This window comes from Erythrolamprus reginae, chromosome 3 (assembly GCF_031021105.1).
Source record: "Erythrolamprus reginae isolate rEryReg1 chromosome 3, rEryReg1.hap1, whole genome shotgun sequence".
Taxonomy (NCBI): Eukaryota; Metazoa; Chordata; class Lepidosauria; order Squamata; family Dipsadidae; genus Erythrolamprus; species Erythrolamprus reginae.
In genome coordinates this window covers 196,724,182-196,739,246 of record NC_091952.1, presented here as the reverse complement: position 1 = coordinate 196,739,246, position 15,065 = coordinate 196,724,182, and the positions used below count along the sequence as shown (strand labels likewise).

Genomic DNA, 15,065 nt, shown 5'->3' with positions numbered 1-15,065 from the left:
AGCTTAGAACACCATCTCTCAGCTGTAGCGAGGGGGACGTTTGCACAGGTTCACCTGGTGCACCAGTTGTGGGCCTATTTGGACAGGGAGTCTTTCCTCACACCCTTATCACCTCAAGGATTGACTACTGCAATGCTCTCTATATGGGGCTACCTTTGAAGAAATATCAGAGACTACAATTGGTCCAAAATGCAGCTGCGAGAGCTGTCATGAGCTTACCAAGATCTGCCCACGTATCTCCATCACTCCGTGAGCTGTGAACACAATTCAAAGTGTTGGTTGTTACCTATAAAGTCCTACATAGCTTAGGACCAGGTTGTCTATAGGACCATCTTCTGTCTCATATATGCCAGTGACCTGTCAGGGCCCATAGAGTCGGCCTTCTCCAGGTCCCGTCAGCCAGACAATGTCGGCTGGTCGGCCCTAGGGGAAGGCCCTTCTCTTTGGCTGCTCCAACCATCTGGAACCCACTTCCCCTGGAGTTTCACACTGCCTCCAATCTCCTGGCCTTCTGGAAGGCTTACCCTTGCCAGTAGGCCTGGGGCCGTTGTGCTCTAACATCTTGCTCTGGCCGTTAGTATAATTGCAACGTGGATGGTCTGGGTTTTTATAGTTTAATTGGGCTTGATAATGTTTTTTGTATTGTTTATATATGTTGTAAGCTATCCTGAGTCTTCAGAGAAGGATAGCATATAAGTCCAAATAATAATAACAACTACAACAAAAACAACTTGTCAAAGAGCTGTGAGATGAGGTCCTTAAATCTGTAAAATATGAGAATAGCAAGAAAATTCTGAGTGATCTAACCTGATCTTAATTTGATTTTCCATATTTAACCTTACCAAAAAAAGGCCTTGCCTCCCAAATTCTGTGACTATGCCAGAACATTTTGTAAGGCTACAAAGTAAACATTGTGGAAAATATTTTGACTCATCAACATGAATTTTCCCTAATGGTAATTTGCATTGTTTAGTAGATTAGATATGACATCATATTAAAAAAACCTAAATGTCAATATAATCAGTTACAACAATTTTGGCCACAAGACGTTTAGGTGCCTTGGAATCATCAAAAACAGTTGATCATCTTAAGGTAAAGACAAGCTAAAACAATGGAACAATATAGGTTTTGTTTTTTTTAACTGTCATGGATTATTTGAAAAGTGAGTAGATTTTAGATTCAAGACAAAAAAAGCTTGCTTATAAAAGCTTCTGGAAATTTGCCCTTAAAACAATTACCTCAACAATTCAAGCTTATATAGCTTTTTTTTAAAAACAGAGATTGGTCATCTTTCCCCAAAGATGCATTTTAAGTATATTTGACAGGAGTAAAAAGCACGTAGCACTGCAGAGTGGTGTACAGACAATCAGTTTCACACATCAGTCAGAGAGACAACACAAAGCATATCAACATGATGCCCTCTGCCCCTACAAACAATCCCTATCTGTCTTAATAACTGGAACAGTAAGTGAGGCTGCCCAAACAGATTTTGCAGAGAAAATTAAAATGCAGTATTTGGTAAAATTCCTGATGGTGGGAAATATCCATCACTCATTCTTCTGATAAGAGGTGAAGATCAAGGAGAAGGCAAATATTGACATACAGTATGACCTTATTGGTTTAGCTATCTGTCAGAACTTGATGCCATAGAGTGGATTGAAGTTTGGAGCTTCTTTTTCTTCCATTAGGAAGCTCTCCCTCAGTACCTGGACCATGTACAGCCGCAATGGTCTCCTCATCTTTTTTCTCCAGAAAGTTATCACTCTCTGTGCAAATAATCCCTGGATGATCACTCATTCACGCCACCCGTTATTTGTATTTGTCTATCCCTTTTCTACCATGTGTTCTCCCAATTGCTGCTTGTGTGTATTTCTCCCTCATTTATTTGACTCTCTTACTTAGACAGTGTTCTGCTGGGCTCTCTGGTAGAAGCCTCCCGAAAATTCACGGGTACAAATTTCAGACGCACACACGTTTGAAAATTCAAAACAATGTCCTTTATCACAAAATTCAAAAGAAACAAAGCACCCTTTTTGTATTGCAAAGAGCACTCTTCCCCAAAACAACCTTGTGGGCTGTACAAGTCCCTTACTCAGTCCTTAAGTACTTAACTAGTAGCTGTGAAGAAATGTCACAGCTCTCCTTTTTCCCACGAAGTGAAACACACACACACTTTACTCTGCTTTGGTGTCAAAGGTGTGAAAAATCCACAAACAAAGTTCAGACACAGCAAGGCACAATCCTGAAGAACTGTGATCAGATAATCTTCCACAACAGCCAAACTAGCATGCTGCTATTTATAGCAGCAGCTCTAATTACTGGAGCCCCACCCAAACACAGGTGGCCTCTCTTATCTCCTGTAATATTTCCTCAATTGGTCTCTTCAATGCATAAGTCTGCGCCTGCGTGGGTCTAACACTTCGTCATCCGAATCGATCGAAGATAATGGTGATTGGCTTCCTGGGCTGTGTGCCAAGCCCCCCTCTTCCAAGTCACCCCCACCTTCTTCTTCATCCGAGGAAACTGCACTCCCTGACTCTGCCGGCAACAAAACAGGCCTAGGACATGTTGACGCTTCCTCTGCCTCCATCTCCACATTCCCTGGGGCAGGAGCTGGGCCAGAGCCAACCACAACAGACAGACAAGCAAGAGAGTCAAACAAATGAGGGAGAAATATACACAAGCACTATTGGGAGAGAAAGTGACAGTTTTTCTCACTTTTTGAAGCTCCAGTGACACATAATATTAGCAGTTGTACAAGGAACCTAAATCATTCTTTCCGCCCAATCAATTGGTCATGGGAGGGGAGGTCATACCCACAGCAGCAAAAGTGGCCAAAAGGACCTGAATGGATGCAGCTATGAGGTGGGATTGAGAGAGCTGCAACTTGAAGAAATATCCTTACGGGCTGATTAGCAATATACAGTATGTTCAAGGTAAAGTAAAGAGATGGAAATATATTGTAAATTCACAATATTATGGGACTGCCTCTTGCCACATTCCTCCCAGAGACCAATAAGAGCACACAGAGTTAGGCCTTCTCTCTGTGGCCGCCTCGGCTCTATGGAACTAACTACCCCCCGATGTCCGTACTGCTCCCATCCTACTGGCCTTCTGTAAGGCCATGAAGACCTGGCTTTGTCGAAAGGCCTGGGGGCCATAAATTGTACATCTTTCATGGACAAATTGTTTGAATGGAATGTATGCATGTGATCATGACTGTTTTATAATTAATGGGCTCTTTTTATTACGGGTTTCATAATTTTAGATATTATATTCGACTTCTTCTTCTTATTGCTCTGTATCTATTTGTATTTATATTATTATTGTAAGCCGCCCTGAGTCCTTCGGGATTGGGCAGCATAGAAATCAAATAAATAAATAATTCTCTGCTTTACAAGGCAAAGGTTGCAGGTTCAAGTCCCAGTGGGTATGGCAAGCTGATGAGGCCAAAATAAGGCCGAAATAGATCTATCCTAGTCTCCCTTAATTTTCAAATTCAGCAAAAAAACATGTGACATAAATATATATAAGCTCCAATAGATAAATAATTCACAGGCATTTAGCCTGGGAATGTATTATGGATAAATATAATGGTGTTTTACATGAAGGTATATTTTTCATTTCCTCTGACAGAAATGATATTAAGTTTTATAAAACTTCTTTTTTATTAAAATGTTTTTCTGTTTAACATAACTTAAAAATTAAGCCAGATCTATTGTTTTTAAATAAATTATTGATAGCTAAATGCCATTATATTACTCGTATTATTTCAATTAAGAGACAAGGAAGGCAAGGAAATATGTAAGATACATAAGAAATCCAGATAGTATGGAAAAGAGCCTAAACATCTCTTGGCAGTAGAACAAATAGAACTGGAAGGGGGGGAGGACAAAGACCCAGAATCTACTGGAAAAGACAAATGAAGATGAGTATCTGGAGGCTTGTTATACTATTAAGCCAATAAATCATACGAATAGCATTATCCAAAAATAAAACCGAAGTATACAGTAAAGGAAAAGAATTTTGAGAATGCCCAAAATAATAGAAAGAAAACCCATTTTTCTTGTTCTACACCTTCTTCTTCTCAAACTTCCTTTAATATAACCTGTGGTCTACTGTGTCATTATTTCAAAAATATTTAAAATGACCGCAGGTGGTCAAAAAAATATCCGGGATCTGGAGCAATTTCCCATTTCCTATCAGCTTCTCACTGACTTTGCCCATAAGAAGCTTGTAGGGAGAAAGCCAATGGGAAAGCTGGCAGGGAAAATTACAAGCTACGAGGGTAAGTCTCTCAAATCTGTGCATTCTTTTCCAGTCCCTCTGTGCACGTACTGTGCTGGCTACTCACTGCACCCTCATGCACTCTCCCTGATCCTCGTCACATCTCTCACACATCCCCTTGTTCTTTCCCCACCTGGCAGCTGGCCTTGGACTTGCAACTTCCTGTCAGATTTTTCATTGACTTTGCTTGTGAGGGTCAGCAATCATAATTGAATTCAGACTTCCTGCTGACTTCCCCCATTGCTTTACTTTTCCAGATTTCAACTTCATGGAAGTATTGGGTTTTGGACACATTCCTTTAGTTTGTCCATTTAAGATACCTTGGTTCAAAAATTGTTGCCTTACAGTATATAGATCTCAACATACAGCTGATATAATGCATACAACAGGAAGTGCAGGTCAATGAACTATATATTTCAATAAATTATGAAGCTCTTACCAGTTTTGACAAATTGACTGTCAAGTAATAGTTATAAATGCTGGTATTACATTTATTTATTAAATTTATAAGCCATCCATCTCCCTTCATTGGCAACCTTCAGTCTTGAAACATTATGGTATTGTGTTCTGGGAAGAGTTCCCAGAACAGCACAGGTGGCTAAAAAGGCCAATCCAAGAGTGGCAATCTCTTCCACACTGAGAGCAGATACACGGCCTGACCCCCGGATTTCGCTGGTTCCGGGACTGTATTACTCCTCCAACATGATGGTGTAATGACAACTCCTCCCACCACAATACTTCTCCTACTATTGATGGCAGAAAGTAGGCTAAGGAATGGGGTAGGGAGTGTTGTGGTTAGCTCTGGCCCAGCTCCTGCCCCAAGGACTGTGGATGTGGGGGAGACATCCACATGCTGCAGGCCTGTTTTGCTCCCAGTGGAATCTGATGATGAAGGCTCCTCTGACCAAGAAGACATGAGTGACAGGGAGGAGGAGAGTGTGGCAGACAGCTCAGAAGGAGATCAATTATCTAGCTCCTCCTTGGATTCGGAACAAGAGTTAATGATACAGCCACGCATGCAGAGAGCGATGCATAGGCAACAACAACTGAGAGATTATTATCAAAGAAAATGAGGCCACCTGTGGTTGGGTGGGGCTGTGGTAATTAGTCAGGCTGCTATAAATAGCAGCCTGTGGGTTTGGCCATTGTGGAGGATTATCTGATTGTTGTGTTTCGTGCCTGCTTTGCTGACTTTAACCTTTGTGTGCTGATTTTTCCCCGCTTTGAAACTAAACCAGAGCAAAGTGTGTTTCATTTTGTGAAAGAAGAAGGACTGTGAATTGCCTCACAGCTGCAAGCTAAGTATCACAGAACTGATAAGGGACTTGTACAAATTACCAGTTTGTTTGGAGACGAGTGCTCTTTGCTATACAAAAAGAGTGCTTCGTTTATTTGCATTTTCGGTATAAAGAACATTGTTTTGAATTTTCAAACGTGTGTGTGTCTGAAATTGTATCTGAGCATTTTTTGGGAGGATTCTACCAGAGAGCTTGACAGAACAGGGAGCAAGCTAACTGACTGTTGATGATAGAAGATAGGATAAGGAATGTGAGGGGGATCTCTCCATCAAATCCATCTCCCTGCAAACATTATAAATTTATATCTACAGTTTTCTTTCTTACTGTGGAATCTTTCTGAGACAGAGTTCAACTTATTTTAAAAAGAACAATTTCACTGTAACAGTGATTATATATGTATCTATCTTATTTTAAACACATCTGCCAGAAACATGATGCTTACCTTGCATTGTTATTTTTGTCGGTTCAGAAAACAGCGGAATGAGTAAGAGGTAGATGAGGTAGACAAATGAGAGCCCATTGTAGCGGAATGCACATGCTGCAGAGAGAAGAGAGAAATATAGATAAGTATAGGTAACATTAGGTTAATAATTAATATGATAGCACACTGTCTAGATCAAAGTACTGTATATGTAATGAAGGAAGGGCTACCAAAATTTTTACTACCACACTGGGCGTGGCTTATGCAGGACGCCTTGCATTTTCTTTCAACATCTTTCAGTACAAATTGGGTGCTCTGGGGTAGAGTCCATTTTTGCTACCCCACTGTGTTCCGCCCCCCCCCCCCGTCCCCTGGTCCGGGCAGCAGCCTACCCCTGATGTAATGCGTAGTTGCTACCAAATTCTACTTTTGGCAGTTGGTGAACATATTTGGAATTCTGAAAACATTTCAGAGCCCTGGCTTCTGAGACAATACCCACTACAAGAAGACAAATTATCAAGGCTATATCCTGTCATTGCTCTACCACCTGAAGATTCAATCTATCAACCTAATCAAGTGCAGAAGTGGTGATGCATGACATCATTGTGACATCACCAGCTGGTCAGTACCAGTTCTGGCAACTGGTCCAAACCAGGAGGAGCCCACCTCTGATCCCACCATATTAAGAGATAATGACATATTCAATCTTTTCACATTATATAAACTAAAGTGTCAGCCCAGGACTAGAGATTTTTATTTATTTGCCAAAAAATGTAATGCCACCCAACCAAATTTTAAAATATGTTAGTAGCTTCAACTTTTTCCTGAATTCATTTATGATCAGAAAGTAGAGGTACCAAGCTAAACCTTTAATAAACTCACTTAACTTTTTCTTCTTAATGAACCTTATTTTTAAATAATAATATTAAATAATAATAAAAATAATAAATAATAATATAATAGAAGCAATTTTAATTGCTTTGTAAACCTCTAGCTTTGTAACCAAAATGAATAACCTGTGGCCCTGCCAAGTATCAAAATTGTGGGCCTAAAGGAAGAACCAGGAATTACAGTGTGGTTTTTTAAATATCATCTAACCACCATATTTTTCAGAGTATAACACGCTACAGATTATAAAATGTACATTAGTTTTGGGGGAGGAACACAAGAAAAAAAATCTGCCTGTGTCTACCAGCATCCATTGATATTCATCTGGCTAACATCCTTGCAGCAAACAGCCAACAGCCTGGTCAGCTTCAGCACATTATCACAGCCTGATTCAGCATGAGCATCTGATCGGCAATTGGATCAGCCTCCCAGAATACCACCAATCAGGTTGTTCCTGGCTGCGGGGATTGTCACAGCCCATCGCTGTCTCCTCATATCACTTTTTTGGCCTCTGCATGTCGCATTTTTCGCCTCCACAGGTTGCATATTCAGCCTCCACATGCTCTGTTTTAGTCCTGTTCCTGGCTACCAGGATTGCCACAGCACATTGCTGCTGATTGCTGCCACACCACATTGCATTTTTGGCCACCGTGCGTCACGTTTTCAGCCTTTGCATGTCCCATTTTTAGCCTCTGTGCATCACATTTTCAGCCCGTTCCATGTGCTGAGATCAGCTGAAAATGTATTGCGCGAAGGCGAAAAATGGGGCAGGCAGAGGACTAAAACCCAACACACAGAGGTAGCAATTGGAGGTGATGTGCTGTGGCAATCCCCACAGCCTGGAATGGGTATAAAACTGTGTGTTCAGAGGCCAAAAATGGCCGGAGGGTGGGAGCCAATGGATGGGCAGGGCTTCAGCAACAGTTACTGTATAAGACGCACAGACATTTCCATCCAGTTTTTGGGGGGGAAGTGGTTCTTATACTCCAAAAAAAATACAGTATACAGGAACTATTTTATATGGGCTCCTCTCGTGCAGCTGGGATTCCATTCCAATTAGACATGGATGTGCACTAACATATATTCCTGAAGCAGAATGACTCCTTTTCTAAAGGGATAGTCAATTCCATTAAGAGAGTGCAGATAATTTGGTCACATTAAAAGAGTGCATTTCAATTAGAAACATACAATTGGAGTATCTCCCCACCCTAAACCTTAACAAAAATCCAAGGGGATCTTCAAAGGTTACATTAAACCTTTGTAATTTTTAATATAAGGGAAGGGGGAAATACAACCTACAGTATTTCCCATGAGATAATATCTATTGGAAGAATAACAATATTATTTACATTAACTCAAATTTAGTTCTTGTTCTAGTCATGCCCATATGCTTATCCTCGGGCCATCTAGTTTTGGAAATTGAGTTGCTGGCATAAGTTCAAAATCCCTAACACAATCATCAACATAAAAAAGTGTACCTCTCCAATTCGAATGAATACTTGAACCAGGCAGAAGCCATTCACAAAAAGCTACTCTATCTGATAACAATATTTTGAAAGACATCTTTGTTACAAAAACAGATGTCAACTTAGCTCTCCATCTGTTCAGCCAAACAACCAAGAGAGCCCATTGTACCTTCTCAGAGCAGTCGAGGGTTCTAACTCCCATTGCTACTGATCCTGGGCTGGCGGGCGGAGCATCCTGGATGGGCGGATGGAGCCTCCGGCTGCCACTACCGGTTTGCCAAACAAGGCTGAACTGGGAGCAACCCACTACTAGATCAAATGTCCATTTTCCCATTTAATGGGAACTTTCCTTAAATTCTCCAACTGAACCTCAGTGATAGACCCCACTGTAAATGCCTGATTGGATGGGTTGTAAAAATATGTTCCAAGGTGCCAGAATAGAAGCTTTAGTTCCTAACACCATGGGAAATTTGTCTTTTCCCATGGTCTTAGGTGACCCCTGTGAAATGGTCTTTCGACCCCCAAAGGGGTTCCAACCCCCAGGTTGAGAACCACTGTTTAGAAAATCTTGTAAGAAGCAAGAACTTCAGTTGTGTAACTTTGGCTTTATATAAGTTCTTTGTTCATACAAAGATTTTATCCAACAAGTGTAACAGCTGTTGCTGACTTTTTATACAAGTAGTTCTCAACTAAGAACTATTTGTTCAGTGAACATTTGAAGTTACAACGGTGCTGAACGAAGGGATTTGTAACCTCTGCCTGAAGTTCTGACCATCGCAATGCCTTCACAGGCCTGTGAACAAAATTTGGGAACTTGGCAATGTGCACACCTTTATGACTGGGAGAGCCGCAATTCCTCCCACCATGGGCTGGGAAGCCTCAAGCAGCTAGCCCCACTGGTGTGAAAATCTGCTGAGAGCTTGGAACCAGCTAATCCCAGAAGTAGGCTTTCCCCCTCCCTGTCTGAGAGTCCCGGCCTTCTCCCTGTCTGGGATATTACACCACAGACATATATTACAAAACAGCTAACTAGCCTGCAGGCATCAACTGCTACAACTACTCAGGATGTTACCCCTAATCTGCAAATATCAACTAATCTGATTATATCACCTACATCAATTACTCAAGGGGTTATCCCACCAACTAATCAGGGTGTTTCAATACAGCCAACCAACCCACTTACAGCAGCTGAGCCAGCACTCCACATCCACCCAGCAGTATTTATGGAATTTATAGAAGGACGGCAGCTCAGACTATGCTTTGTTCACCCAAGCACAAAGCTGAAGACAACAACCTGAAGATGATGAGCGGGACCTTGGTGAAACGTTGCCAGGATTCACTGAACCTTACACGGGAAGAAACCTGAACATGCCAAGATCTTCATACTTATACCTGTGAAAATCTACGAAAACAAATATATACATACCGTACATACATACATACATACATACATACATACATACATACATACATACATACATATATATACACACATACCGACAAACATATATTATATGTATTTGTATGTGTGTGTGTGTGTGTGTTTTCATAGATTTTCATGGGTATAGCTATGTAGGTTTTGGCATATTCAGGTCTTTTCCCATGTAAGGTTGATAGAAACTTGGCGACGTTTTGATGAGGTGCCACTCATCATCTTCAGGCTGGTGCTTTCGGCTTTGTGCCGAAAGCAAAAAGCACCAGTTGAAGGCACAAAGCTGAAAGAGCAAAATTGTACTGGAAAAATTGTAAAAGTGGTTAGTTTGCTCTATGTTTGTTTTGTCATATGCTTTTGCATGTTGTTTTTTAAAAGTTTTTTTAAAAAAAACTCAAATAAAGATTTTTTTTTTAAAGAATTAGATGTCTCCAAGGTTTTGCTCCGTTAACAAGATCTTGCTCCATTAATCCTTCGCGATGAATTTTCTTCCTCATGGATTAAGGCCTTCGAGTTTAATCTTCACAAATTAGGCTTCTCCCCAGATTTAATACTCGAGATGAACTATGATCTAGTAGGACAGACCTTGCGACAAAGGGTGGAGGACATCGAGAGGCAGGAGGACTTGGGTAGAGCTCCGCTGTTTCTGGCTCCAGATGCCACTAGATATGTTGTGGCTCCTGCAAGATACCTGGGACAGCTACAGTCAGCAAGCCACCGAAAGGCATTTGCTCTTGTACGGTGCTGTGCACTTCCATCCGCCGTTTTGTATGGCAAGTACAAGGGAACTCCAGCCACTGAAAGATTTTGCCCTTGTGGCTCAGGAGAGGTGGAGACTGAGGGACACATGCTCCTGAGATGCTCCTTTTACACTGACATTAGGAGAAAGCATATTCTACCATTTATTGAGGGATATCCTAGCCGCTTGGACATTGCCTATCTCCGGTGGTTGCTTGGGGATGAGCAGGCCAGGATTACGGCACAGGTGACCAGATTCTGCGCAGCAGCAGCGAGGATTCGTCGCAAATGTGTGCCTTCATAGTGAGATATGTACATCTCTTGTATAGTTACAATGGGTCAATCTTGGTTGCTCAGCCAAAAGTCCTGTTTCCTGTTCTTTTTCCTTTTAATTATTATTATTATTATTATATTGATGGTCTTTGACAGTAAATATTATTATTATTATTATTATTATTATTATTATTATTATTATTATTATTATTATTATTATTATTATTATTATTATTATTATTATTATAGATGTCTCAAAGGCTAGACAATAATACTCCAAAAATACACAGGTTTCATTTTCTTTGGGAGGATTTTGAATTATATCATTGACTATTTTATATTTTCTATCAATGTGGTTCTTTCTGTAAAAACACAGGCATGATTTACTATTGCCTTTTCTTGCACAATCTAAATCGATGCCTTTACCTGTATTAAATTGAACACCTGCCTCCAGCATCTTCCAACATCACTCTTGCCCAGCACAGGTGCCTGTTTGCATTAGTTTGGTGGCTGGTATAATCTTTACATCTTGGATGACCGGGAGGTAAATACAATATATGATAGTGGCCTACATTCCCAATATTCTTTGTTCACCTAACCCATATAATGAAGTAGCAGAGCGGCCTTGGGGACACTGTTTTGATATTAAATGACAATTATTTCCCATGATGCTCATTCTCTTATCCTGTTTCATGCTATCAAATTTGGAGTGGGGTAGCAACAATTATGTCCTGGAAATAAACTTGGAAGTAAATAACAGATTAAACTTTAATAGATTAAATCCCGATACTTTCTACTCAGAGAGAGAGAGACAGAGACGGAGACAGACACAGAGACTAAAATGCACAGGAATAGAATGGGGTAATACTTGGCTGGGCAATAACATATATAAATGATACTGAAATAGAAATAAGTTACAAACTAATATGAGTCAGCAGTATGATAAAACTTGAAAACTGGAGTCAAGATAACTTGGCGGCAAATGACAACTCTTCAAATATTTGAAAGGATGTGTCGCACAGAAGGCTGAGACTTTTTTCCATCATCCCAAAGGGCAGAAGAAAAATCATGGATTTAAACTACAAACGGCAGGCTCTATTTGAATGTTAGGAAAACTTCCTATACACTGAAGGCTATTTGACAGTGGAATCAATTGCTCCCCCTTTGCTAAATGTATTCAAGCCAACTATCTGTGCAGGGTGCTTTAACTGAGTGCTACATTGGGCAGGAGTCTCTTTCAACTGTTATGGTATTTTAGTTATTGGCACAGAACCTTTCTTTGTCTTTTCTCCTATATATCCACTTTCCCATTGCTTCCTAAAATATTTTTTAAAAATTGAAGTGAAGAAAACATAAAGATACAGAGAGCAGAGAGATGGAGGGAGGGAGATAAGAAGGGGGGAGAGAGAGAGAGATAGAGAAAGAGAGAGAGAGCATTATATGGCTTGTAGAAAGACCTCTATATTGTTCCTTATATATTTAAATTTGATTTTTGTTGTTGAGTCATTTGGTTGTGTCTGAATTTTTGTGACTTGAGAAATAGTTTTTGGGGTCAAGATTATCTATTATAATTGCTTGAGTTCTTGGGAACTTACACATGTATACTTTAAATCATCTGAATGATTTCTGTCAAATATGTTTGCAGACTTAATCACAAAAACTACTGATTATCAACTGGCTATTGATAAAATTTAGAATGTGGGTCCAAATAGCTGAAATGGTTTAATACAATTTAATACCTTTTAGTTTATCCATGCAGCTTCTAAGACAAATGATACAGTGAAACATGCACGCAGAATAGTTAATAGCTGTAGGGGAAAAGGTTACATATTACATGATTACATAACCATGGGAATGAAACTGATGTGTTATTTAAATGGAGGGAATTTACTGGGAGTGGGGTAGTGGAACACTTTTTAAACAGATTTTTATTCCAGCTTTCTGTTTCTAAAGTGGTTTCCCCACACGCAAAGTCCCAACACGTCTTGAAAGGTATCAGGTTAGTGGAGCCTGATTCGGTCTACTATGCCAAGCTGTTTGTCTACTCTGCCAAAATAATAAGAGTTCAGGTAGTCCTCAACCTACAATCAGTTGATTAGTGATCATTCAAGCTTACAATGGACCCAGAAAAAAAGGATCGTATATCCCAGATTCAAAGTTCTGACAGCTGCCTCAATTCGCAGCAAGTTATCAGATTTTCTGTGATTGACAAATGTCCTGAGTTTCTGACTGTTTGCAGCATCCCATGGTCATATGATTGCAATTTATGACTTTGTTGTCAGAAACCAAAATGATGCAGCTTATAGTTTGATCCTGGCAGGGTTCGAGGTTGACTCAGCTTTCCATCCTTCTGAGATTGATAAAACGAGGACCCAAAGTGTTGGGGGCAATATGCTGACATTGTAAACCACTCAGAGTGTGCTCTAAAGCACTATGTTGTGGTATGTGAAGTAGACCCAGAGACAGGGCTTTGAGCAATCGGTACTTTTATTCAGCTCAGAGAACAAGTGACAGCTCAGCAAGGTAAAGTGACAATTCAGCGAGTACCGACTGACTCTGCCTGGAGAAACCGCTCCTTTTATATATTTGCGGTTCCCGCCAAAGCTAGAGCCGGCCGCGTCTGAGCCAATCAGGAGCGACTTCCTGCTTGGGCTCAGACAGCGCTGAAAGAGGAACAAACTATTTACAGAGTTACAAGGTAGCCATTTCAGGATACAACACCCCTCCCCTCATAGTTGGACACATCCATCAAGAAAGCCATGTGACAAAGTCGTCCAATCGGTGGGGCCTCTGAGGAGCTCGCGCTGACCTGCGCAGTTCAATTGCTCCTTCGCCACTGACTGTGGAGGATGGCTCGCCGCTGTTCTCCCGGTGTGGCGGACTTGGCCTGGCGGGCCCCACGAAGGCTTCGGAGGACGAGGATGGTTCGGCGTCGCTGGATGGTTCCCCCTGGCCCGATAAGTCTCTTTGCGTGTCTCTTATTTCGGGCAATGTACTAAAGTCTGTTGAAGGGGGAGAGTCCATGTCAGCGGTTTGTGGCAATTGATTTTCTGTTCGCTTCCGAATGTGGTCTATGTGTCGTTTCCACAAACGACCATCCTCTAGTTTAACAACATAGGTCTTAGGTGCATTTTGCTTAACAATAATTCCCTTCATCCAGTTTACATTTCCGTCAAAACTTTTTACATATACATTTTGTCCCAAATACATTTCTCTTTCAGGTTTTGTACACATTTGGTTATTATTAACACAGAACCTTGGGTTTAACCTGTCTAGTGGTGACCTCAACTTCCTTCCCATCAATAACTCTGCAGGGCTTACATGTGTGTGCGAGTTAGGGGTAATGTGTTGGGTGAGTAAGAATTGGTCCAAGTTCTGTTGCACATCCCCAGGGCCTGACCTGCGCAATGCCTCCTTTGCCACCCGTAGGTAACGTTCTGCCAATCCGTTAGCCCAGGGCGAATAAGGCGAGATGAGGGCATGCCTGACCCCTAGGCCATCTAGGAACAATTCGAATTGCCTGGCTGTTAGCTGTGGCCCATTGTCAGACACTAAGAGATCTGGGCAACCATGGGATGCAAACAGTCTGCTCAATACTTTGATAGTGGCACTTGTGGTTATGTTGTTCATTGCTATTATTTCCAACCATTTGGAGAAGGCATCAACCACTATTAAAAAATACTGAGACCCCACTGGGCCAGCAAAATCAATGTGGATTCTAGACCAAGGACCAGCAGGCTGTTCCCACTCAGCCGGAGTTGTTTTGGGGGGACTGGGCCGTGACTCTTGGCACGGATCACACTTTGAAACCCAACTTTCAATATCAGCATCCAGCCCTGGCCACCATAAATGCCCCCTTGCCAGGCTCTTCATCCTGACAATCCCAGGATGACCCACATGTAACATTTTGAGTACCTTTCCCCTTAGGCTTTTGGGGATGATCACTCTATCCCCCCACAGCAAACAACCTTTTACATACGATAACTCAAGTCTTTTGTTTTTAAAATCACACAATTCAGGTTTCACAACATCATTTTGCCATCCCTTTAGAACACAGTTCACCACTTGTTTAAGGATTTGATCTTGCTGCGTGTGTGCAGCTACCTCTTTTGCTGTGGTTAGTGGGTTTTCCTCGAGTTCTATCATTAACACATCTGTGGAAGGAACAGGGTCTTCCACTAAGTCTGTTATGGGGCATCTGCTGAGACCGTCTGCATGATTGATTTCCTTCCCCCCCTTGTGGGTGAGCTCATACTGATACC

At 41.3% G+C, this 15,065-nt stretch overlaps 1 protein-coding gene across 1 annotated transcript in view; it reads right to left on the bottom strand.

Annotated features, from left to right (window-relative positions):
* PIEZO2 (piezo type mechanosensitive ion channel component 2) overlaps positions 1-15,065 on the bottom strand; it is a 260,086-nt gene that overhangs the window by 189,852 nt on the left and 55,169 nt on the right. The window contains exon 2 of the mRNA XM_070747520.1: positions 6,028-6,123. Coding sequence (XP_070603621.1) covers positions 6,028-6,123 — 96 coding nt within the window. The remainder of the gene's footprint in view (positions 1-6,027; positions 6,124-15,065) is intronic.